A 27,996-nucleotide genomic window follows, 5' to 3' on the forward strand; every position below is an offset into this window, starting at 1 on the left:
AGCATTCCTCTAATGTGTCAATTTCAAAATTGTAGTGCCTGATAACACAATATTCAAAACTTTTAAAGCTAAAATGTGGCTGATGAGATGGCTTACTAGGTAAAGGTGCATGCTACCAAGCCTGACAACCTGAATTTGATATATGGAATTGACATGGCGGAAAGTATCTTAGTTTCTGCTCTGTTACTGTGAAGAAATACCATAACCAAGGACACTCTTATAGAAAAAAGCATTAAATTGGAGGCTTGCTTACAGTTTTGGAGGGTTAGTATATTATCATCATGGCAGGAAGCAGACAGGCATGGTGCTGGAGCAGTAGCTGAGAGCTTTAGATCCTGACCTACAAGCAGCTGGCAGAAAGAGACACTGGGCCTAGTGACATGCCTCCTTCATCAAGGCCATGCTTCTTAATCTTTCACAAACAGTTCTACTAACTAGGGACCAAGCCCTCAAACATATGAGCCTATGGGGCCATTCTCACTCAAACCACTACAAAAGAAGAGAACCAATTTTTGCAAGTTGTCCTTTAACCTACATACACACCATGATACATGTGCATGTAAACACAATAAGTAAATTTAATAAAATAATAAAGAGAAAATACTATCAAGCTCCTCTATCTTCCATACAACTAAAAAAACATTGTCTAGAGAGCTGGGTAACTGGCTCTGAGTTCAAAACTTCCCTTCATTGACTCCAAGTTTAGTAACAATACTTTTCAGGCCTTAGTAACTTGAAGAATCAGTTTTAAAACTCAGTAACAGAAGCTCACCTGTTGTTGGTTTTTTTTTTTTTTACTCTTTTTGGGGGTCCGCCACCAGCCCCCAAATAAATCACTCACAGAGGCTTATTATTACTTATGAATGTCTGGTGTTAGCTTGGCTTCTTTCTTGCCAGCTTTCCTTAACTTATTCCATCTACTTTTGCCTCTGGGCTTTTCCCACTCTTTTACTTCTGTAAATCTTACTCTTAACTCCTTGGCTTGCTGTGTGGCTGGCCTCTGAAGTCCTCCTCCTCCTCTGGCTGCTAGCTCTCTTCTCCCAGATTTCTCCCTCTATATATTCTCTCTGCCTGCCAGCCCTGCCTGTCCTTTCTCCTGCCTTCCTATTGGCCATTTAGTTCTTTATTAGACCATCAGGTGTTTAGACAGGCACCGTAACACAGCTTCACAGAGTTAAACAAATGCAACATAAACAAAAGTAACACACCTTGAAATAATATTCTACTATGCTCACCTGCTGTTATTTAACTGTTTTAACTTCATTCAACAATTGGTAATCAAGGAACACTCAAGTTTTAATACTTTCTCATTTTCCTACTGGAGACCCAGCCCTAAAGGGCATAAGAAAGACTATCAATCACATAATTATATACCATTGTTTGATAATTCTAAAATACATTAAAAATTTTAATTGCATTCAATTTTGTTGATTCATAACCCAAAGTACGTGTGTTTTTAACTGAGACATACGAAGACATTATAAAAGGCTCTGAGCAACCTAGGTTTATTTGACTTTTCAGAGATGTGTGAAAGCCTTCTAGTTGTGATTGTTTTCCATCAAATTTTCTATTTCACCCAATTTTGAACATTTCATGGAGCAAACATTAAATGTTTTTAGAAGGTAAAAGGAAATATGGAACAATTTAGGTGTTCAATGAAATACGATGCAGTTACATCAACCAACTTGCACCATTCACTCACTTTAATAATTTCTCAACAGCACTGATGTCAATAAAATCATTTTGTATACTTCTGCTTGTTAAATCAAATATTATTAAGAAAGTAAGTTTTGCTATTTCATTCAAGAGATACTACCATACTACTACTGCTTACTTAATTTTCAAAATGAGACATAGGGTGCGGAAATCTTTTTACCACAGTCTTTTTATGAAGTCCAATAAATAATACAATTTTAATGACTAGTATTTTATGTTCATAGTCTTATCTGCATTTTATGTGATTATGTCTACTTGCAAAATTGATGCCATCAATATTTTCCAATGTTTACAAGAATTGGAACACAAGAAAGTTCTTGTGTAGTATCTTCATGATGATTTCAACAAAAATCCAGATTATAAGGCTATCAATGGACAATTCTACTATTAATAAGATTTTCATTAAATCTTGTTGCAAGGGTTTGAGAGCTGCCTATAAATTACTGTAATTTTCAAAATTATTGACACAGAGATTAATAGAGCTTAGATTAATACAACTTAGTAGTAAGAATGCAAAGTGTCTATCAATTGGATTAAATGGAACAAATCCTTATACATGCCTAGCATGACTGTTGATCTAGACTCATTAGAGCAGACACCTAGAAATATTTACATCCCAGAAACTTCTGAACATGTCAAAGGTAAAAGGAGGCTGTGAATATATTAAATGCAAAAGCACCTAACATTATGGACCTTGATATGTCAAAATTGTCTTGTATTACTCAGGTGGCCAAGTCTAATCACATAGGTACTTAAATGAAGAAACGAAGTAGGTCACAGAGCAATTAAGAAGGAATTCAACTTGTTGGCTTTGAAGATGGAGGAGAATCAAAAGCAAAGGAATGCAGTTCTCTTCCAAAAGCCAAAATTCTCCTTCAGCCATAGCTAGCAAGACAATGGGGACCTTAGTCCTACATCCACAGAGAACTTCATTTAATTACTGACAGGAAATGAACAGGAAACAGATTTCCCCCAGAGTCTCAGCCCTGCTGACACTTGCATTTTAGCCTGCTGAGACCAGTACCAAACTTATGATCTACTAAACTGTAAAATAATACATTGATGCTTGAGGCCACTAGTACACATTAACTCAATACTAAAGCAATAGAAAACTAATAAATGGGGAATTTGAATTTTTATTGAGTGCTTGTATATAATTAAACAATAAGATAATATTGTCCTCAAGAAAATATCAAACATATTGTGTAGAGAAGTATCTTTGGAGAGTGCTAAGTAGAGACACCAGCTATAGCACTGTCCATGGTAGCTGGTTTCCACAGGGAAGTGAGGTAGAACAGTACATTAAGAAATTACACAAGCCGCACATGCCTTTAATCCCAGCACTTGAGAGGCAGAGCCAGGCATATCTTTGTGAGTTCGAGGCCAGCCTGGTCTACAGCGTGAGATCCAGGAAAGGCGCAAAGCTACACAGAGAAACCCTGTCTCGAAAAAAACAAAAAAGAAAAAAGAAAAAAAAAAGAAAGAAAGAAATTGCACAGGCTAAGTGTGGTGGCACATGCCTGTATTCCTAGCACTTAGGAGGCAGAGCTCTGTGAGTTCCAGGACAGTTTATGCTACACAGCAAGTTCCAGGCTAACCAGGGCTACACTGTGAGACCCTGTCTCAAAAAAAAAAACCCACAAATAAACAGTTTTAGCAAAGAAATTATACAACTATCAGGAGATAACAGAACAAAGAAATTATACAAGTATCAGGAGATAACAGCTAATACAATCAGAATAGCAAGTAACCAAAGTTGACCCAACATTTTCCTACAACTTTGTCAGCTGACAATCTGTGGGTAAATCTCTTTTTCTATAACACCACTCACTACAACAAAAAGCTGTCTCAGCTACCAACCTGCTTCTCTCTTTTCATCCTACTGAGGCGTTATCTAATTCAAATATGAAATGAAAGTTAGCAAACAGATTGTCTGGGGGGGGTAGTTCAGTGGTACAGACCTTCCCTGGCATCCTCAAAGCCTCAGTCCCATACCAAGCACCACAAATAACACGAAACTTAATTTAGAAGAATCAAAAGTCTTCACAAATGAAAAGGCATTAGAGGTATCAAAAGCTTTGAAATCAGGCATCCCTGGGTTTAAATTATGGCTTATCATTGTGATAAATCATACTGAACAACATAATTAACTTACTTGAAACACTGTCTGTGACTGTAAGAATGGGAGAATATATTTATGTATGCAGTCTGGGAGAAGCATCATGGAAGGTGCACCCAATAAATTATATCAACCATGCAAAACCAGTACTTTTTTAAAATGGGATAAATTCTCATAGGAAATTCAGAGTATCTGATATACATGATAAAGTTTTAAACTATTTTTATTTTATTCATGAGGTATATGATTTCACTTCTCCACTGAAGCACATTTTAAAATGTACTCTGAAACAAGTTGCACATGTTCTCACCTTAGTATGCCATAAATGTAAAAATTTGAGTAAAAAATTTAGATACCTTCATCATAGTGAGTTATGTCTGTCGAAATATTTTGCTAATGTCATTTTAAACAAAAATTCCATTATATAATTTAGATGAAACTATTGCTTCTTGCTGCTTGGAAAGCTATGGTTACTATTATGTTATAAAAAGCATCTGACCAATAAATTATTTCCTGTCTAACATGAAGGATGGCCTTCCATTTTATTGTTTAAAATGATACTATCTGGTTTAAGCATAAATTGATTTATTTTAAACACTATGCAGTATGCATTTTAAAACCTGGTACCTATCTCCAGTTTGTGCCCCATTAGGCTCAGACCTATTTTTCTTCAGTAGTGTTTTCATTGCCCTTAAATCAGTTATCAAAATTGAAAGCATTTAATGCTTATCTTGGTTCAGAATTTTCAGACATAAAACATGAATAAAAACAGAATGGAAGATGAAGAATAGTCATTCTGATTAAATGCAAGGACTATATCTGCCTAATACTCAGCAGTTATTCTTGGGATGCAGCACTGAGTAGCTGCTGAATGTTACTAATTTAGAATATAATGGCTCCTGATTTACAATAGTTACACACACACACACACACACACACACACAGAGAGAGAGAGAGAGAGAGAGAGAGAGAGAGAGAGAGAGAGAGAGAGAGAGAGAGAGAGAGACTGTAAAGCATACATTCAGAAGCAAACATTCTGAAATTTGACCTTTTCCTATATTAACTACATGCAATATGATTGTCGTCTCTTGTGATGCTTGGAAAGTCGAGAGATACAGTTCACAGTCATACATCATGGCAGTAAACAACAGACCTTACAGTGTGCTCTGATGATAGTCAGGGATGCAAGTTAGGTGTATTGAAGTCACTGTTTTTACTTGTGATATTTTCAACTTATTAGATGACTGAAAAATTTGTGTGCACTTTGAATACCTAGAATAACTTTCAGATGACCTCTTCGGTGTAGACTTGAAGAAACATATAGTAACCCACTGTGACTGCCATTTCAACTTAAAATATCATCTGCAGTGCTTACCTCTTAACTCCTTAACTGTAATAAAGTTATTTACACGTTATTTGCCAGTCTCTTACTAATTTCTCATTCTTCTCTCTCTCAAATTTGGTTCTACACACATCTTGCCTAAATATTCTGTCAAGTTGAATGGGTGTAATCCTGAGTAACTGTGAACCTCCAAATGACAGTATGAAGATTTGCAATTCTGCCTCTTGCCCCTTTATGGGCAGTCACTTTGCAGGGAGGGGTTCTGGGCAGCAGCATTCCTTTAAGAATAAAAACAATGAATCAAGATACATTTCTGGCAAGTAAAATTCTTTTAAATATCTGAAAGTGAAAGAAACATAGTTGTCTTTTTATACATTGTTTATGTGCAGTATTTTGCAAGTTCATTAAATGGTTTTGAGAATTCTTTTAAAAATATACTATGGGTTGATGAGAAAATTTTAACTTTACTTGTACATGCCAGGCTAAAATATCTTAAGTAGCTAACAGAATAAATGTTTATAAGGAGGAGATGTAGTCTAATCATAACCCTATAAAAAATTTTGAAAACACTAAAGGAAAGGGCTGTCTTCTCCTAGTGGGACTACATAAACTGCATCACACGCACAGTACTCAATCCACAGCTTAGTACAGAACTACTAACTACATACACTGCATCACACTCACAGTACTCAATCCACAGCTTAGTACAGAAATACTAACCACATACACTGCATCACACTCACAGTACCTAATCCACAGCTCAGCACAGAACTACTGAGTAAGGACAACAGAAGCACGAAGTGTCTAGAAACCATGGCACATGGGACAGTTTCCAAGCTTGGCTATACTCAAGAAATACTTTGTAACTCTACTAGCTCCAGGAGACTCCACTGGGATCAGGAAATAAAATAGGAGGAACTGATTTTGTACAAGGAAGGGCTGTTCATGAATGAAGGTGCTGCTCTGGGGACAATGTTCAAGTAGGACATGGACTACCATCTTTGAGAAGTATCATAGAAGGGATTCCTGCACTAATTAAAAGGACTGTGAGTTCTCCAAGTCATCTCAAAGGCCACTGGGATTTTCTATTAATAAATGATAAGGGAACCCTTCTGCAAATCAAGACAGTGCAAATTCCTACCAACCATGCCACATAAGTTACACAGCAACACAAATTATTCTAATGTGTTAGCTTTATTATTTAATGACATAATTTTGTTATGTAGTAAAAACAAATCAAGCAGAACACAAGTAAAGTTTTATTTGCTAACTGTGAAAGCAACTAAATATTGTTTTCTTAATTCGAGACTATTTTAAGTATTTCAGTAGCTAAGAAAGATTTCTCAAAGTACAAGTCTTAGTTTGTATCATGAATTAGTAGAGGACAATCTTAGGGGAAGTAAGGGAAAGAAAATACCAAAAGTATAAAATACACATTTTTGTTATATCTGTCTTTTGAATCATCCAGAAATGGGGAAATTAACATAGCATGCAAAATGTTTTTCTCGGCTAATCTAAGAACTGAATTTTATTGATTAAAGAAATTGCTTAGAAATACTACACTGTTGGCATTAACTATAAAATACAGTTTATATATTCAACCAATTTAAAGCAGAAAGCTAGCTAGTTACAATTATAGAGACAAGAGGAGGACAAGACTCATTCCAGTTCAAATTAGTTCACTAACATCTGTCATCTTTTAGCCTGAGAAAGGTAAAAATCTAAGGAAAAGATCTCACAGTATCCATCTTGCTAGAATACACTGTTACAATGCATCATCTAATTCTTACCTAATTATTTTCTCCTTCTTGACATACTTCTATTACTAATCAAACTTGCTGTTTGTGAAGAAGAAAACATTGCTAGCATTAATACTGCTTCAGTGTGCCTTTAGAATCTAGCAATGCATTAATTCTATAACATTGGCCTGAAGGAGCCATTTGCTGTTTTAAAACAATGAATATCAAAACACTGGCAAACCACTTAGATGTGGTTGCCCTTTCAGCTTTATTAATTTAAGCCAAATGACAGGGGAATTTATATGGTTTGCACCTGTCAAAAGCGGAGTCTTTACTAATGCAGTTTCCACTGACCAGGAGAATCTCCCTGAGGCTAAGGTTGAACTTCAACCTATTGTTGAACAGCCGGGTAGCACAAACATGTCACTACGGACTCAGTTTCTATTAAGACAATCCCTTCAGAAATCCAGATGGATGGCATGCCACTCTGCACATGTTCAAACCTGAAGCTGGAGGAAGACTATGTCTATTCAGTAAACAGGGCCAAAAAATTATCCTAAATCTCATCTCTCCCCCCCAACACACTACAACATAATCAAAAATGTATTTTTATGCTACATAAAACAATTTTCTTGAAAGGGTGCCATAGTCACTATTACCTCAAACTCTTGAAAATATTGAGACATTTCAACTATCTAAAAAGAAAAAAAGAAAGAAAGAAAACAAACTTGAACTGTAAAACCCACAAAGAACAAAACTAATATTTCTGTTCAAATTTTCCAATGAATTAAATGTCCTGTACTGTAGCTGATGCTAGCATAGCAGCCTTCACATGTCTACAACATCAAAAGCAAAGCTGGACCTAAACAGCACTGATACTGGGTTTGGGAAGATAATGTTAGAGCCTTCACATTTGGTTATACCTGCTGAATTCCTACAGTACATTTGCACTATAACTAGGGACACCTGAATTTGGCAGTTCAGTCTTTGAGAAAATACTTGCTTCCAATCAAAGTCATGTAATATGTGTTAGACAAATCACAGTACGTAATGATAGAACATTGTAAAGCATTGGTTGTGCTACACAAGCACGCATTACAAGACTGTACAACAACTGTGAATAATTCTAGACTCTAGATTACTCAAAATGTCACCTGAAATTCTAAGACATGATTTTACAGATCAATTTTCAACAGCCCACAATGTACCAATGAGTCAGAATTTAACTATTCCACTGCAATGCAAAGAGTTCAAAGAGAAACAGCAACAAAACCCAAGATATATTTGCCAGTCAAACAAGTCCAAGAACAAATATTGGCACCTGACCCAGTAGTCCAACTTAGTTTTGATAATTTGGAGATTAAATTTTATGCTAAACTTCAACATCATTTTGTGTACGGAAAGGTTGTAGAGTATACAGCATTGATGGCAATAACATAGTAAACAAGATGTTTTCTTATTTTGGGCCAAATGAATCAATGAATTGTAATCTAAAAGTTAAAAGGTAAAGAACTTACAGACTCCCCAGGTGAGTCTTTTCCATATCAAACATTTTTCTCTCCATGTATATTCACTTAATATTTGGTAGTAATGTATTTATAAAGAAAAATAAGCTGGGATCAATTTAATAATGTTGCCTGGTACCAGTCAAAATAGTCTAGCCTAACCTTTAGCTCTTCAAACATATCTTTCCATTTATGTATACAACTAGTAAATAGCATTCACCATGTAAGATCACAGTATTTTCTAGTTTTTCCCTTGTAAACCAGGTCAAACAGATAAATGAATTCTTCAAGGGAAGAATGACATTCACTAAAAATGTTGCATTACCTTGTATCTGAGCTTCTGGCTAGTAAGAATTAATAAAAATATGGGCATCTATTTTATATATATAACATCTCTAAAACGGGCAAGCCAGCTACAAAAGGGGATACAATTTTAATCATTTGAACATTGAAATATAGTAAAAAATACTATAAACATTAATTACTATCATTTATTGTAACCTAGTGATCTTTGCAGAGCTTTGTTTTGTTTATAGTCAAGTTGCTTTTGGTATACATTTAATCCTTTCTCATTAGTTAAGATTCATAAAGGCAGGAAGCTATCCTATTTTCTCAAATAATTGGAAGGAGCTCCACTAATTGTCACCTCCCATTAGTTTGTGCTTTTGCTAAATACAGCATCCGAAAAACAAACATAGCTGTTGTATTTTCACAAACATCACCTAAATTATTTCACTTCATGACAGAAAAGGAGTTTACTACCCAATCAGATAAAATAAGTCAGAACACAAACAAGGAGGATCATGAAAAACAATCTCAAAATGATTCTGAAATGGCCTCATTTTTTCAGTGCTTTCTAGGGAATCAGTTCAGTTACAGTGAAAGCAGGAACATACTTCCTCAGCAGCTGAGCACCTTTCCAGGGACCTGGCCACTGTGTATCTGAGTCTCACATGAAACTTAGTTTAAAAATGGCAACTCACAACAGACTTCTAAACACACATTTTCCCTAAAGCAAGAAGAATTTCCACATTCTGACTGCTAAAAATATTTTGAAGGGAACATTCAGAGTTCAAATACCCTTATTAACCAAAAGATTTCCTTCTTACTAATGTTTTTTAAAAAGATCCAGCTTTCCTTTACTCATTCCTCCTCTAGAAGGAAAGGATTCTGAACAATAATACTTCAAAAGAGCAGTTCATCATATATCCTGGATTTTGTTTTTAAAGCTACATTTTATGTATTTTTGAAAATTCCAAACAGATTTTCCAATGTATTTCTATAGATATTTACTTAAAATACATTTCTAGAACAGCCGTTTATAGAATACTATTTTCAACCTCTGAATATATAAGTAACTGCCCATAGAAGTAAAAGCCATCCAAATTTGAACTTATCACAACTTGAATGAAAAGTAAGAAAGATGCAATATTACTCATTCATTAATATTTATACAGAACTAGAAAGTCAAAGTCTTGGCTAGAAGACTCATTTGATGAACTACGAATGTTTCAAATTCTTCCAACATAATACACAAAACATTTCCATACTTCCCATATCACAAACATTAAACATCATCAGATTTTAAGCCATTACACAAAAGAAATCACTGTATTTCAGATACATAAAAATTCCAAAAATCTCATGTTAAACATTCAAGTTTCCTTATACAATCCCTTGGCTATACCTTCATAGTAACGATTAGATTTGCATTTAACACTTTAAATAAAAAAAAAAAAACTCCAGGAAAACAAAAACAATGGTAAGGTGGGCATGCCAGCATCTTTAAACACAAGCAAGCTTGAGGATGTTTATTGTTGTTGTTTTGGTTTTTTTTGTTTTTTTTCTCAATCTTGTCAGTTGGAGGATGTTGCTATTTGCAATCCCCCTCCCACGTTTTGCCACACAGCAGATTCATGAATGAAATCCCACTTTAACATCCTATTTTCTCTCACTTACATGTATGCTGGAGAAAGTGGAGTTGACCTGGATGTTTTAAGCACAGGAACTGGGAATTTCCAGATAGCAGGAGAGCTCGTTTTCCATTTCAATGGCATGTTGTCACCACGGTACTACAATAAACAGCGTTTCCATAACAGACTACCAACTAGGACTTCCATTCCACAGTGTACTGACACAGCAGCCGCGGAGAACAAGCGAAAGATTCTGCCAGTGCCCTTAAACCGACGCCTCCAATCTGTACAATAGGACTGCAAGGTACCTCCTTTAAATCCTCCTGTCCCCTAAAGCAATAAGATGATTCTATCCTTCCAACTCAACAATAGTGCCACCTCGTTAGGAAAGTGTTGATTGCAGTGTGTGTGTGTGTGTGTGTGTGTGTGTGTGTACACTGTACTGTGCATAGTACACAATGCAGCTTTATTTAATAAAAGCAGCTATGGTGCTTTAAAAAAAAGCTTGCAATACCATTGTTCTACCTTAACAGGGATACTGCAGCATTGTACTATGTTCTGCACCTATTAACCTGATTTCTGACCAATAGTAGCAGGAAAAAAAATAGATGGGTTTCATATAAGAATGAAACGACATACCTACTCAGAATACATTTGTCATCCTCTGAACATTCTTCTTTTGAGCTGCAACAATACAAATGGGATATAAACCTCAGCATAGCCTTAGGCCACAGCTAATAGAGATCAGTGACTAAATTCAGCAGCCTGCTTTCCTCCTGTGCAAGCTCTGGCCACACAATACAAGAATGCCATTATGGGAAAAGCCCATTTAAAAAATGCCAGGTCCTCTGTTTTCCAGTTAGAAGAAAGCAAAATGTCAGAGCAAATATAAACTGCTGAAGAACTCTGCGCACTCTTCTAGTAGCTTCTGATTCAAGTTGCACTCCTTTCCCTATTTTTATTTCCAAGCCGGGATGAGCAAAACCTCATACATCTACAACATGCTGTGGTAACACGAATATCGCTGTCTTCGGCAGCAGAGAAGTACAGAATAGCGTGCTCTTATTAGCAGTCCTCGGAGGGACGCTATCAACAATCTAATTCAATACTGCCCTCCCCTTCTTCCCCTTTTCTCCTCCCGCTCACCCCCCTTACTCCTCCTCCGCCCCCAAACAGCTCACAAATTGTCTAGAGGAAAGACCGACACTGCTGGCCAAGCAGGTGTCCAGCAGGGACCACTCCACGGCTCAGCAGCGCTCCAGTAACCTCTTGGGATTAGCGACTGTCAAAGAGGTTCCAAAAATTGAAGCTGCTATAAAAGCAGCTTGAGGTATTCCATGAAAGCAATGTCAAATAAAGTGTTCATCTATATTGTTTTAAGATACTGCCTGAAAATTATGTTGTAAATAATCCCAAATGATTGGGTGTTTTGCATTTTTGTTGAAAGCAGCAAAATAAATTCACAAAATTTCTATGCAATTTTCAAAAGTAAAAATAGGTTAAGTTAAATTAATATTGTGCACAACTCTTTCTTTATAAGCTGCTAAATATGACTTCTCATATGGGCAAGTTGCTGTCGCTAAATACCTACCTTCCCAACACCTATTTCTACTAAAAATAAAATTATCTTGTCTCCATCAATGCACACTTACTAAGGAAGACCGCCAACTCTATAAAAGTCACTGTGTTTTAAAAACAATAACCGCAACAACAAAGAGCTCATATTTATTCTTACACTCACTTCCAAACAATGAACAGTAAACTTATACCTCCAGCCAAAAATTGTGGCTTTCAGAGATTCTTTCCAAATTGTCCCTGGTTTCTAAGGATTGAGACTCTGTCCCTTAAAAAGATTTTTTGTATAAAAACAAACAAACAAAAGACTACAGATGAATGTTTCTATAATAAGAAGCTACTTTCAAAAGTCCCCAAACACATCATCTAATACACCAGAAATAGAGCAGGAAAGCAGCAAGGATAATCACAGCTCCTTTTTAAAATTTAGCTCATTATGGAAGCAAAAAAAGTTTTCTATGAGATAGAAATACAGATGTAGAAGTAGTGTTTACATATACATTAATATCTGGAAAGACAAGGTTTATTTTGAGCACTGACCAGTAATCCATAAACCTTATAAATATTAAATTGCTATCAGCTATCACTACCTCCTGTGTAATTTTTATTCTATCATACATTAACTACTTCTCAAAAAAGCCAGAAAATTAAATTATATTTCTAACTTCTTTTAGTACTCAACCCAAAACTCTCTCAGAAAAATCTTTAAATGAATCAAAGAGAAGAATATTCATCAACATCTTAGCAGCCAAAATATACTTGATTTAAAAAATGGAAGAATATTCATCAACAACTTAGCAGCCAAAATATACTTGATTTAAAAAAACCTCACAAATACAAATATACCATAGTCAGTATCTCACATTGGGAAATTCTATATTGTCTAGCAAAAAGGCCTCAGAAACAGTCAGCAACGGCAAGTTGTTTGAAAGTGAAAGAAGGAAAAGTGCATGTATAAACATACACAGACAAGCATGTATATAGAGAGGTGTATATACATGTATGTATCCAGCTTGGAATGCCTCATTCAAGAATGAGTTTCTAATAAATTTCCAAAATATGAAGCACATGCAGACATTTCAAAATAATAAAAATAAAATAGCAATATATTAGCTGAATATAAAAGGAAAAGTATATTTTAGAGAGGAGATTTGGGCTTTTATGCTTATGACAATTCTACAAAGCAATAATTGCAAATGTGACTTCACCTTCTGAGAACAGTGTATCAAGCCACAGTAACAAGTGTTTTAGTAGTTATCTGCCCAGAGACACCTCAAAATTGCTGAACAGAAAACAGGGTAATAGTTTTACAACTTTCTAAAGTATACAGTTGATGATCACTTTCTTACAAATATCCTCAAGGTACCATTCTACTCTTATTCAACTGACTAAAAGAAAATCCTAACAAACGAACAAACACTGTTGTCTAGTATCATTAAGCGTCAAAGAAACCAATCAAAATCAATATATGTCAATTTTCAATCTAGATTTCTGAGAGACTTGGTGTTAAATAGAATTAAATAATTTCTAAAAAAAAAAACTAAAACTAAAACTGCTTCCTTACATCCCATTTCATCATCCTTAAAGACTTGAAACCCACAAAGTGTTAGACATGATTGTGAGCATTTATTTACATTCGGTTCTAGGTTTGGGGTTTAATAAGTTGCTATTTCTTTTGTATCTGTCACAAGCAAATAAGTATTATCCAAAGGACATATGAAATGATTACTTTAAGTAGTAATATGGTCTGTGAATTATCATCTATTTCAATTTACTTAACACCATTCCTCATATATCATTTAGAAATAAACTTCACTCAGGTACAATCACCCCACTATAAATTAGAAGTATCAAAATTAACTAGATTTCACTCTCTTAGCAATGCATCTAATAGCAAATATTGTGTGTAATCATAATTGCCATTATATACCTGAACCCAAAATACTTGCATCTATATTAAAGAATGATTAAATATGCATTTAAAATATATTTGTACTCAGATTCAGCGAAGCACTACTTTGACACTGAGATTCATAAATGTCCCTCAATCATATCACAGGAAGCCCTAATTTCATTTACAGAACACTTGAATGCTATCACATAGCACCCCATAGGACAGAAGGACAATCTATCTAATGGATATTCCAAGTATTTTATGAACATTAATTACTTAAGTACTTGTGAAATATGTATCTCAGAGATAAAATAGCCAGAAGACAATGATGGTTCTTGGTCAAGGCCATAGAAAGATCATTCTTGGAAAACTCCAACAACACAGAATCCTATGACTTCCAAAGTAGGGAAAGAACTGGTAGAGTCCCTGGAAACCATCTTTTTCAGTATTCTCATTGCAGAGATGAAAAGTCTGAACTCAGAGAAGTTATTTAATCTATTGTCATTGCGCTGACTAGTAAAGATTACTCTCAGTCTCCTAGTCCAGGATTACTTCTGTAGTGTTCCTAAAGTCTTTTCACTCAGAATATCCATTAGATGAATGTTTCTATCCGAATTGAGCCACATCCTATAATTATCTCAGTATATCCTAAAGAAACAAGGACAACTAAGAGATATTTAATTCTATTGGATGTCCACTGAAAGACAGAAATGGGACAGAATCACCCAAATGAAAAGGTATACATACAAAACCACATCTGAACTTTTAATTCTAGAATGCGTAGAAGAATGGTCAGGTGGAAAATAACTTAAAGCACAATTGAAGGCAGTCTTAGTACAGGGAAAACAGAGATAATACAGCTAATATTCTTGATTCTTTTTCTCAGTGTAAATATCCCTAAATAACTTATACATGTGAATTTTTTTACTGACTGCTACAGCCTGTCATATCAGTTCATCAAATGAATTCACTGATACTTAGGCTCCTAATTTTTCTCTCTATTACTTTCTTGGTAGGCCTAAGAACACATCTTTTCCTACCAATTTTTGTTTAATCTTGTGGTAGTTACAGCTAAAGACTAATAGCAATAGATACAGTGTATGCAAGCAGGCATGATGTGATTGCCAATCTAGGCTATCAATGTTATTCATGTTGTCCTGACAGGACTGTTATAGATCATGCTAAGCTACATATGCCATTTATGTTCTACCAATTAATTAGTAAAAGTATGTAGATAGCAACCAAATCTGAAATCTGGCCAAGTAAGGAAAAAAATCACAATGGGAACAGCACATCAAAATTCTTTGGGGAAATAACTCTTCACACTTGTAGTTATATACATGTGTGCATGTATTTTTCATACACAGTAAGATTATATGTACTTGTGTATTTTAATTTGTTTTTGTGAACTTGAATACAAAATACTTAATAAATTTCTTCATAGATAACTCACATACACAGCCTTGTGATAACCCATCTCAAATGTTTCTCATAGATACTACACTGGAAAATTCTATTTTGAAAATTTCCCTAACAGAACTACATAGATACATACGGTTCCACAACAGATCTATAGGGACATACACAACTACAGCTATGACTACTCCTGACAGAGAACCATTATCTTATGTCCACATCCATGTGCAAGTGCAGAAAAATCCATTACTCCACATAGCATAAGTAATATGAAGGGCAGGATTCTTCAACAGCTCCAGTGGCTGTGAGTTGAATGTTATGCCTTGGTAGAACAGCAATATAAAGAGCTAGTATAGTGGTGGCACACACCTTTAATCCCAGCACCACGGAGGCAGAGGCAGACAGATCTCAGGGTTAGAGGCCAGCCTGGTCTACAGAGCGAGTTCCAGGACAGTCAAGGCTGTCTTGAGAAATCTGTCTTGAAAAATCAACATTATATATATATATATATATATATATATATATATATATATATATATATATATGAATGTGACACGTGACATAAGAAACCAAAGAACAAAATTGTTGGCAAGGAAGGTAATGAAGGTAATGACTGTAAGGGGAATGGAAAGAGCATACTGATTTTTACATAAAATATTTATAATTGGAAGTCCTACTTGATTGGCATCTATATACTTTTACTAATTAATTCCTAGAACATATCAAAGAAGCTATAGGGCTAAGACAGGAGTTGGAGTGGGTGGACAAAGATACCCAGGGACTATATTAAGCAAAGAAGAAAATTCCAGTTGTTGAGGAACCAAAAAACCCACAGATTCTGACTCTATTTACTCTGCTGCTAAAGCTAAAAAAGATTAAATGTTAAATGGTAAGTTCAGAAGTTCTTGTCTTCTCTGCTGCCTATCTTCTGAAAGTATCTACATTATTTATATCTTTCTTTTTTCCTACCCTTCAGTATTTTAAAATATTCCCATCTGTTCAGAAATGCTTTAATTCCAAACTAGAATGTATTTACTAGGGGTGAGTAGTACTATAAATGAATGATGGAAGGGGGTCACTGAGGTGTGCTCTGGAAGATATGTGTGTACACACACACCTTGGTCCTCAGCCTCTTACCCCCTCTTAGACACTTATAATGTAAGCAGTCTCTATCAAATGCTTCCAACACCATAATATTCCACCTTGTCTTACATATACAGGATTCAGCTGACCTTGAACTGAAACCTCTGAAATTAACCTGTTTCACTGAGGTATTTGTCACATTGATGAAAAATTGACCAGCCCAGATACCATCTGGATAAAAGTAGTACATGTTAAATAAAATCATCCATAATATATACTTATGTAACTAAAATAATCTATTGAAAAAGCTGTGCTTTCACCTCAAATAATAATCATTTATCTGGATAAACACCTCTCATCAACTTCCTAAAGATATCCTTAAATTACTTTGAGGAAAATAAGACAATAAATTTCAAAGCTTATCCAAACTAAAAAGCTATTTGAAAATGAGCAGTGTGGGATAGGGTGTAGCTCAGTAAGAGAACATTAGCATACTCAATGCTCTGAGTTTGATACTGACCAGAGCCAACCATAATTAAAATAAAAATGTATAGTAAATTTGAATGAACAATTAAGAATATGGCTTTATTGAATAAAAATATTTACACTTTCAATATTTCAGGACTTTGTTTTCATTTTGGTAACTTTATATAGAAACAAAGCAAACAAAACAGAATGAAGAAAATAGGGCAGTCTTTATATTTGTAAATCTTTATATTTGTACTGTTTGGGTAAAAATAAATAATTTCTAATCATGATTATTTGTGATGGTTGAAATTTTTCAATAATAAGTACATTGTATACCAAAAAGTGTGCCAATTAAAGAAAATCAACACTTTCTATAGTGTATACTATTTTAGAAATATCTAGTAATTTATAAAACCTGAGTGTCTGAAAGGCCTTTCAAATAGCAGAATGCTTCAACATTCGAATTTTAATTGATGAAATACTACTACTACTTTGAAAAATAAATACTTAAATGCAAAGATCTAGTGCATTCCCATGAGAACATTGGTGTTTTGGCTAAAACTGAGATTAGAAGATTACCTTATTATATCATCTCTTCCTCTCCCTGTTTAAAAATCTTATAGCGCAACTACAACAGATTTTTGGGTTGCCAGCAGTAAATCCTTTCATGGAAAGCTGATCCCAATGATTCATTAAATTACACAATACTATATCAATTTGCCATATAAAATGCCATGGTTTTCTTTTAATATTTTCTAGACTTGTTCATTAAAACTTTAAATATCATATATATAGATAGATATAGATATAGATATATCCATTAAAAACTACTACTATCAAAAATTAAATGTTCACCGGGCAATGGTGGTGCACACCTTTAATCTCAGCACTCAGGAGACAGAGGCAGGCAGTTCTCTGAGTCTGAGGCCAGCCTGGTCTACAGAGTGAGCTCCAGGACAACCAGGGAGATACACAGAGAAACCCTGTCTCAAAAGACAAAAAAAAAGTAAAAGTTCATTTGGGTATGGGGGCATATACCTCTAGTCCTACCCCTTGGGCAACTGAGACAGGAGGACTGTGAGTTTGAAGCTGGGTGGACTACAGAGTAACAAGACCAGGTCTATAATAAATAAAAGATTTAATTGTATAAAAAAAGAGAAAAAAAACTTCAACAACTCCATTTCAAACCTGAACCTAAAATGACCCATTGCTATAACATGAAGCCCAATAGTTAAGGGGGTGGTCCCCATTATTTGCCTTCTATGGAAAACCCTAAAGACTCAGTAACTTAGTCAATATCTGTATTTTTTATGTGATTATTTCTAGAGCCTTCTCATTTTTTAATTTAGAATTCTTATCTTTTGTGATTTTGAGCACTCTAAAATAGGTAAAGGATACCAAAAATATGCTGGAATATGACAAATATATGGTGTTTGGTCTGCATTACAGAAGCAGGTTTAGACATTGCATAATTCATTTCTTGTCCTTTATTTCATGTTCTATTATTCATTAAATGCAATTTTGAGTAAAAATAGAATGCATCCTCTAGGTTGACCCTACATATAATCTAAAGGTAATCTAAATTTGGGTTTTCAACTTGCATTTATAAGTCTATATACAGTCACTAATACATTCAGAACTACTTCATGTCTTCAAAAATCAAATATGTGCCTTAAATAATCAGTTATTTCTCACAGTATTTTGAAGCTGTATACCACTTCAAAATGAAGTACATTTTCCTTTTGTCTAGTATTAAGTAGTCATCATTCCTTCTTCAGCTTGATCTAAGTTAGAGATACTGCTGAACATTTTTATTAGTCTTCCCCTAAAGAGTCTGAGCAATTTAAGTTCCTATGAAATTGCAAGATATTAAAGCCAAAATATTTATGCTTGGAGGTTTTTAGAAATACAAATTTTTGAGATTCAGATTTGTAAATAAATAATGAAAAATCTTGTAAACAACAAAAATTGAAGTAGCCAGACTGAGTTTAATCTGCTCCTGTAGATGATAGGGAAAACATTAGCAAATTTATTTTTTAAGACCATGCATTCACATCAAATAAATGCATCTTTCTACCAAGGCCTCTTTAATATATTAGTCACTGTGCATAGTGTTATATAAATACCTTATAAATCACAAATATCAAAATCAATAATTTATTGTTTAGTCAAAACCCCCTCGAGAAAATCTGCATGATAAATTAGTTGTCATGAGTAAGCACTGAAAACTTTGCTAAGTGTTACAAATACATGAAAGAGCACATGTGACCTGACTGCATGTCACCTTCAGCTTAATCAGACAAACCCAAAGGAAAAGGAATACAGGGATGTTGCAAAGCTTTAACCACACAGCACTTTGGACAGCCTAATATTTTAGACATTCTTTAAAAATATTTTCAAATTAAAAAATCTGGCAAAATTTAGCTATTAAAATACCAAAACTTATTTTTCATCTTTTAGTGACATTTTGCCACTGCCTTTTACCTTTTTCAAGACACAAGCCTTTCTAAAATACCTCACTATCTTCAAACTTCACAAAAACCACTGTGATATGCTTCAGCTACAGACATGAAAATGGGCACAAATGCTGGCTTTCCTTCCTCACCCTGTCCCCACTGTCCTAGTTGATGTGCTTTGACAGAGAGTATAGATTCTGCTGAGAGAAAGGTGTCCTTTCCTTGGCTCAAGAGTCAACAGTGAGGCACAGCAAACGTTTATACCTTTAAGGCAAATGCTCTCAAACATTAGTGTATGAAGAATCACCTGGGGTGAATAAAATGTCAAACTCTGGGGGTGGGGACCCATACTCTGCATTTTAAACAAGTACTCAGACTCATTATCGCACCAGGTCTACTAGGCTTAAGAAAAGGCTGTCTTAAGATCAAGGTAACTAACCTCTGCCCAGGAAACCTAAGCTACAGTAATATTCAGTTTCCTCTCTCAGTCACTGGACTCCCTTAGCACATCGAATTGGCTGCTCACCACTGTCAAACTAGTATCCACAGCCCTTATCTTGCCCTTCCACATTCAAGATCCTTTCCGGTCAGAGAAGTCAGAAAGCAAGGTGCCCAGCTAACAGAAGCAGACAGACAGATGAACAGTGGCAAAAAAAAATGGGAAGTACAGGAATTAGAAAACAAATATAGTACAATTAGATTGATTATACAATACATGTTTAAATGTTAAAAACTTGTTTTTAACTTCATCCATTAGCAAAAAAGGACAGAACAAGAGACCCATGGTCTGGTTGCACTCTGACACTCATTAGCTTAATGACCTCAAGTGCTATTTCTCTCTTCTGTAAATTAGAGAAAAATGCTACTGTCTTTGTTTATCTCACAGCAATGATAAGAAAGCCAAATGAACTTAGGTTTGTGAACTGAAACCGAAAAATGTAAAACACAATACAATGATGCAAATATTATCAACACAATTCTTAATCAACAGACCCTAGACATCAATGGAAGTTTATTTGACAACTGAATGTCTTCAAATACCTCAGGGTCTCTTATTAAAATAAATTCTTATCAGAAAAAACAGGTACAGGAAAATGTAGACCCTTGGACATACCCTGAAGCTGCTTTTTTGAATATATCCTTGAAATCGGCTTGTTTTAAAGACAATTGCCTCCGTCTCCTGAAAGTGGAGTGCAAAAAAAAAAAAAAAAAATCTGGTTAATTGTGGCTTTATTGTATTTGGTTCAAATTTTTCAATGCATACCGTGAAAATATTTAATGTAATTTAATAGGCTATATTTATAAATTCTGAACACTTAAGGTCCACAGAACAATTTAATACTATATAAATTAGTTTTACAAAATGTAACATAGAAAATTATAAGATTCCATTTGTTTTTAGAAGCTTTCTTAATGTTTCAGAAACTATAAAATGCAGACTGGCATTAAGTATAACATTGATTTGCAGCTGATCTACAAGACCAAGCTAATCAAATTAGCATAGAAAGAAACATTTTTTTAGTAGATATACCCTCGGCCTTTGGAATGATTTATCATTTTTTAGCTTTTTATGCTTAAAGGTCAGCTCTTTTCTGATACACTGCTTTGCCATAAAGACCAGAAAGCAAATGACATACATTCTAATCTTTCAGAGAACATATGGCTAATGTTCTTTTAGGATAATTTACTACCTTTTTTCCCCTTATTTCCACACGGCTTGTAATTAATAAAAACAGGTAAATAGATGTACAGTCTCCTGTACAGAAAATTTGTGGGATTTTTTGTGACGTTTTCTCATCTAACTAGCTCCTTTAGGATACACATACACACACACACACACACACACACACACACACACACACACACACACACACTCTCAACATTGGACAGACATACTTCTGGTAGTGCCTCCAGAATGCAGTTTTAAAAATAGAGACTACTACAGAAACACTGCAGTATATGCTGCTGACAGTCAACTCTCCTAAAAAAAATTACAATTTGCTGGCAGATGTTTGAGGCACTCCAACACAATGCATAATTTATTTGCATTTATTGCATTGATGTTGCTATCGGCTTATACAAAACAAACATTAGCCTTACCTAATATTTTCCTCAAATAAGCCACCTCAGATATTTTACTCTGGATCATTTCACAAGCACTAGTGCATTATTAAAGTCATAACTAAATCAAAGTCTAAGAGAATCTTTAAAAAGACCTTGACAAAGACATTACCCAAATAGCCTCTTAAGTGGAAGGGCTCTCTACAAAAAAATGACGGTTGTAGAGAATTTTATTTCTTTGAGAAAATGACATATTCAAGATAGCATCTCTTTAATGGCAATACTATTTCAAAGCTTACTTTAAAAATGCTATACACATAAATATTATGGTTGAATAATAAAAAGGTATAATAGGTTAAATTCACATTTGTCATTACTTTCTTATTAAGCCTTGCCAAGAAAATGCCAATTCTATTACTCCTGTGCTTACAATATACTAAAATACCTTTAAATACATGTTATTTTATATTCTTATTAATATTATTCCTTTTCTTTGTGTATGTAAGAACAATCTGGTGTGCCACCTTCTGGTGACTAAGTGAAATTATCTATTTCCACACAAGTCACTATTCTTTATTTTAACTTTTAAAAATACATATTTCTCAACCTGCATTACATTTATGCTATATAAATAAATGCATTCCACAGTCTGAAGTAAAATAAAAATTCCTTAGAGGTTTTGTAAAAAGAAATCAAGCTGTACACACGCTCCCTATGATTTTTACATGGTTACCAATATGTCTCCTGAATTCTACAATACATATAAAATTGATTTTTATATACCGCTTCACAGCCACAGCTCAAAATAACAGGCTTGCTATTTTAATGAATAAGTAACAGTAGTAAATAAAGGAAAAGAAAGGTCTCTTACCAATAAGCCCATTTTTCTCTTAAGGTTTGAACTCTCATCATTTGTCATGTTCTTGTGGATCCCTCTCTCATCAAATTCTCTGGAGTTTTAAAGTTAAGAGCTGTGATGCACAGCTAGGCTCTGCTACTACACAGTAGCGCACCCCAGTGCATCTGCCTGGTATAACACTTCAACTGTAGCTCCCAGAAACAGAAAGAAGCTTTTTAAATGCAAACGCCTGTCCTGCACACCTTGGCTTGGTAAGAAATTACAGTCAGTGTGGCTGAACTGTTTATATTTCACATCTAAACTCCTGATCAGATATGAAAATGAGAACCGAGTGAATCCAGAGCTTGACAAACTGAACAGGAGCAAAAAGCTCATCTTACAGCAGAGGCAGGGTGAGACAAATGCTAGCACCAGGAGCTCTGACTCAGGCAAAACATGTTTACCTCAAAATAACCTTATTTTTGCAAGGATCACTATCTTATTATTTGTAATATGGTCTTAAGTCTTTATTATCCTTCACACTTTCCTCTCTATTACAGACAGTAATAAATCCTAGCCAGTCATTAAATACTGTATTTTTTCTCTTACACCAATTTTCCAGGAATCTACCTCCTATTGGTTTGTCTAAACAAACAAGATACTTCAAAAAAGACATATGTAACTGTTCTCCCTGCATCTCCCATTTTAATTCTCCATTCGTATGATTTCTGAATCACTCTTTTAAATAAAGCTACATGTGATAAAAAAAATTTAGTATTCAGTGAGTACTCAAAATTCATTTATTTTTGGAATTATCTGTGTTACGTACTATGCTTACTGATACTGATATACAAGTGAATGAGACACAGTTCTTTTGATCTTAAGAAGCTCCTGACTGAGTGAGGGAAACAGGCAGAAAAACATGGTAGAGAAGCTTCAGTAGCATAGAACCAGGGTACCAAAGCAGAGGAAGAATGAAAATCCGGCTGCAACTGAGGCTAAATACAGACTTCGAGCTGGAGGCGGCTGAGTGACCGCAAAGAAAGTAGTAGTGTTGAGGGACGCGGATTTTAAGGCATACAAAAGACCACACAGCAGAAGACAACGCATGACAGTGAAAAGATTTGCATTTTACCCTTTGTGTTATGAGGAATCATTTGTTGAGTGAGTGGATGGATCAACAGCAGAATTAATCAGGCAGTAAGTGCAGTAAGGATCCACTACACAGTGGCTGGCTGGCTCGTTCAGCTTATTGCTGTTACAGCCTGGACACAGCACGCTGTCATTCTCTCCATCACACCCAGTTTTCTTTGTTCTTTCTTGTTTTTGCTCTACAGGTCCTCCTGGCATGGAATTTTCCCCCCTCAGTCTCCTCTTCTGAGAGAAATTCATCCTTGTAGATTTACCTCATATTGTACTCTTCTCTGTGATATCGTCAAATTTTTCTTAAGAGGGACTGTGCATTATTCTAATGTTTAGCATATAATATATAAAAAATCACTTTGATCCTATGCTCATTATATGAAACAGAATTGATTAAAAGGGTGACAATAAGGGCAGAGAGCAGGGAATGGGGCCAAGTGAGCTCAAGAAACCCACTTTCCCAGATTTCAAAGTACACGCTACTTTTAACAACTTCCTAAACCATGCTCAACTCTCAAAGGAGAATATCAGAATTGTGGGAGAAATGGGCCTGTTAGGAGGTTCCCTTCATTGCTAGCTGTGTCATATCTCGTACTTCAAAAATTTTAGAGAACAGACGAAAGATGCCAACAGAATAGCTGAAAGATGGACAAGTGACCTTTAGAAAACGGCTGTTAAGTTGGGGGAAACTGTGACTATGTTTTATCACTTGCAGTAAAGCAAAAGTATTCACCTTGAAGGCATACAAGAAACTAAAGGAACTCATGAGGACCACAGAAAGAGATGGGAAACGGGTGAATTATTTGATCATGCTTCAAAATCTTCAGGGCTGGGCTGTTAAAGAAGAAAATCTGAGTGTAAGAAGAGAGTGGTATTTTTTAAAGGGTTAACTGTTTTGCTAGGAGATTAATATAGGGCAAGGAGGTGTCCTTAGGTGTGTGAATATCAATATTCTCACACTATGGAATCCCATCTCATTACCCCCAATGTCAAATACTCAGTAAGTATTCAAGCTTTGTTTCATCCTGTTTATGGATGCACGATACCTTAAGATTTATTCAATGAGGCAAAAACCATGATGTTTTCATTTATGTCAACAATGAAAAAATCTTTTCATCATAATCATTGGTTTTATGTTCAAGTTAATTAAGAGGAGGCAGCCAATAAATTTAAAAAAGTAGCTAATACTTGAAAGTGTATGCGCTCTGACTTAATATTTCCCAGATAAAAGCTGTCCACATACCCTTCTTTTTTATTGAGAGCTTTATACTAATTTGTAAGAAAAAATTAAATACAGAGGAAAAAAGGAGTATGTAACTTTGGAAATGTGCCACATCTCAAATAATCTTCAGGAAGGACTAGTAGTTAGAAAGACATAAAAAATGCTTAATTTGTCATCAGAATAATGTTTTTAAACTGTACTTTAATGATATCATGGACTGAAAAAGAGACAAAATAATTCAGACCATTCACCCGTTTAATGTTCTAGAAAACAGAGTAACTACCATAGTATTTCCTTTAGACCTGACAGGAAAGAAAGATCAAGTTTACATTATTGTTTCATTAGAATGAATATTTTATTGAAATTCTCCTAGCTAGATCATTAAGGTTGTAAAGGGAATGGGGGAGAGGGGTGAGTACAAAAACTATCAATGAAAGCGCATTAATAAGTATCGTATATCTGTGATTGATCATAACAAGCATCTACTGTGAGTCTAGTATAATTCCCTTACATTCCATTTTAAATATCATCATCTTATCACATTCATGATAACTTTCTGTCTGCTGTTATTTAAGATGGTTCAGAACATGGTGAAGTTAGGTTGTTTGTAGAGTTTTTGTCCTTAAGTCTATGGATGACGTATTTTGAAAATTACTGGTATAAAGAAGGGTCAGGGTATTTATATTGAAAGTAATGATTCATATTCCTATAGCTCAGAAGTTCATACTACAGGTGTATTACCAGATCCCAGTAGTATTGCCATTCAATACAATGGTAGATATGGAGCAAGTGAGAGGGAGCGGCTAACAATGCTTTTTGTTGCTGCTAATAACTGTTGCCTGTGCTCACTGGATTAGGACAAAATAGGAAAGGAGGCAAAGGCTAAGGTTTTGTAATATCTCAATCCTAAAGAAATAAATCATAAATGTCTTAGATATCCTTAAAATAGGTCAAAACTCAGGACAGTAGAGATGGCTCTGTGGTTAAGAGCACTGGCTGTTCTTGCAGAGGACCCAGGTTTAGTTCCTAGCACCCACCTGGTAACTCACAACTATCTGTAACTTCAATTCTGGGGGGTGATGCTCTCTTCTGGCCTCCACCAGTAAAGGAGGCACATACATGGTGCACATATATTGAGATGAAACATTCTTATGCATAAGATAGGTAAATAAATCTCTTTTTTAAAAAATAGTATGGGTCCTACAATCCTTTCTGCCCCTCTTCTGCAGGATTCCCCAAACTCTGCCTAAGGTTTGGATGTGGGTCTGCATCTGTTTCCACCAGTTGGCCTCTCTGATGACAATTGAGCTAGGCATCAATCTGGTCAAAGGAGGTGGCCAGGGGTCAACAACATCACAGGAAAAGTCACAGAATCAACTAACCTGGGCTCATAAGGACTCACAGAGACTGGACAACCAGGGAACCTACCTGGGACTAACCTAGGTCCTCTGCGCATATGTTACAGTTGTGTAGCTTGATCCATTTGTGAGACTCCTAACAGTGGGAATAGGGGCTGTCTCTGTCTCTTTTACTGGCTTTTGGGACCCTACTCCTCATACTGGGTCACTTTGACCAGCCTTAATCCATGGGGTAGTCTCACTGTAACTTGATATGCCATGTTTTGTTGATACTCATGAGAGACCTGTTCTTTCCTAAACAAAACGGAGGAGTAGTAGATTGGGATGGTGGAAACAGAGGGAGGATGGGGGCAGGACTGGAAGGAGAAGAGGGAGGGGAATCTGTGGCTGGGATGTAAAATAAATAAATAAATAAATTTTATATATTCATTTTAATAAATAAATAACACACACATACACACACACACCAAATCCTATTCATATAACCCAAGAGATGAGGTTAGATTTTATTTATTTATTTATTAGATTACTTATTTATTTATTTATTTATTAAAAATAGTATGGAACAAAATTCATACCATACAACTAACTACATAGCAATACAATTGATAAAATTCACACTGCTTAAGCAATATTAATTATTCAAAGTTGACCATGAAATATACATATTTTACTAACCTAAATAAGAACCTGAAAGGGGTTAGAACATATGTGCTAGGATAATGGTTGTTTAAATTTTTATCATTTTATTTTGAAAAGATTAACCTAAAAATAAACTAACAAAATCCTCCAAACACAAGCTCAAACCTTTTAGATTAATAAACAAGTACAAATATCCCCATTTGTCAATATTTGTCAACCTGATTTTCCTATCCAAATACTAGATATGTTAAGTACTAGTTTAAACTCAACCAGAAAAATTTCTAATATTTTATTATACCTCTTAATTATGAAGTATTTCATTTTCATGTTAAGCTGATCCTCTAGTAGGCAATGCAGTTGTTAATGTTCCCATCATTCTACCAGTGAGAAAATGATATTAAATGATTCAGTTTGGTAACAGCTGCTGAGATAAATGGAAAACAAGAATGCACACACACACACACACACACACACAGTTGTTTATTTTAAGGAAAACTACAAACTACAAATACTAACCACACTGTCCTCTCTGAAGAAGGTTGTCACATAGTGATGGGGAAGTTATACTATAGCCGGATGACAAAAGTTGCAGAAGAGTCAATCTCTACCTGTGCCAGAAATATCTTCCCAGTGTCAATTTGAGGTTTCCTTTCATCTATCAATCAGCAATTTGTTGGCATACACTTTAAACATGCCATATTCTATTGTGCCCAATTAGTTTCATAGATGATTCCACTTGGAATTCCATGCTCCCTGTCAACCAAAGAAACTTCTAGTCATACTTAAGTATTCATGAATACCCCTTTCATGAAACTCTCCCACACATCCCTTACCAGATGCTGGGTTCTAGCCTCCTGAGTATTATATTTCCTATCTCTTTGGATTATAGCTGTTTGTTTCTCTCCCTTCCCCATCTTTCTACACACACACACACACACACACACACACACACACACACACACACACGCACATGTGCACACACACACAAGCATACATACACACACACACACACCAAATCCTACACATATAACCCAAGAATTGAGGTTAGATTTTCTTATGCTTTTATAATACCTAACTCAGTGCCTCACAAATAACAACCCAATAAAAATATAAATTTGGTAAAAATCCTGTCAGCAGAGGTAGGTGGTTCTTTTCTCTCTAAACTCAATTTTAATAGTTAAATAAGAAATCATTAAAGGGGTCTTATTCTCCCCAAACTAAAATATAAGTTACAAGACATAAATAAAAGGCTATAATAGCAAGCAGCACACTGAAAGTGGTACCTTTTGATGCTTGCATGACAGATCCTGTGACTGGCAGAATGCTCAGCACAGTAGATAAATGACCGTGGAAGCGATGGATGTGGGGAGGACTCAGTAAATGACTAGTGAACTGTATTAAGCAATGGAAATGCTTAGCTAGAATAAAAGCAGTGCTCATTGTCCATTTCCTAAGTAAAGATAAAGCTGGTAAAGCTTAGACAGTGAAGAAATGTTTCATAGGCTT

The 27,996-nt window shown here is 35.1% G+C and overlaps 1 protein-coding gene across 3 annotated transcripts in view; it reads right to left on the reverse strand.

Moving 5' to 3' along the window:
• Positions 1–27,996, reverse strand: part of Klhl13 (kelch like family member 13) — a 166,966-nt gene that overhangs the window by 45,398 nt on the left and 93,572 nt on the right. The window contains exon 3 of one of the 3 annotated variants that reach the window (XM_059250978.1): positions 20,341–20,406. The exons of 1 other annotated variant lie outside the window; for it this stretch is intronic. In XM_059250978.1, coding sequence (XP_059106961.1) covers positions 20,341–20,406 — 66 coding nt within the window. Of the gene's footprint in view, positions 1–10,973; positions 11,116–20,340; positions 20,407–27,996 lie in introns of those variants that run through there. One more of the 3 variants, XM_059250979.1, reaches the window with a different exon arrangement.

This window comes from Peromyscus eremicus, chromosome X (assembly GCF_949786415.1).
Source record: "Peromyscus eremicus chromosome X, PerEre_H2_v1, whole genome shotgun sequence".
Taxonomy (NCBI): domain Eukaryota; kingdom Metazoa; phylum Chordata; class Mammalia; order Rodentia; family Cricetidae; genus Peromyscus; species Peromyscus eremicus.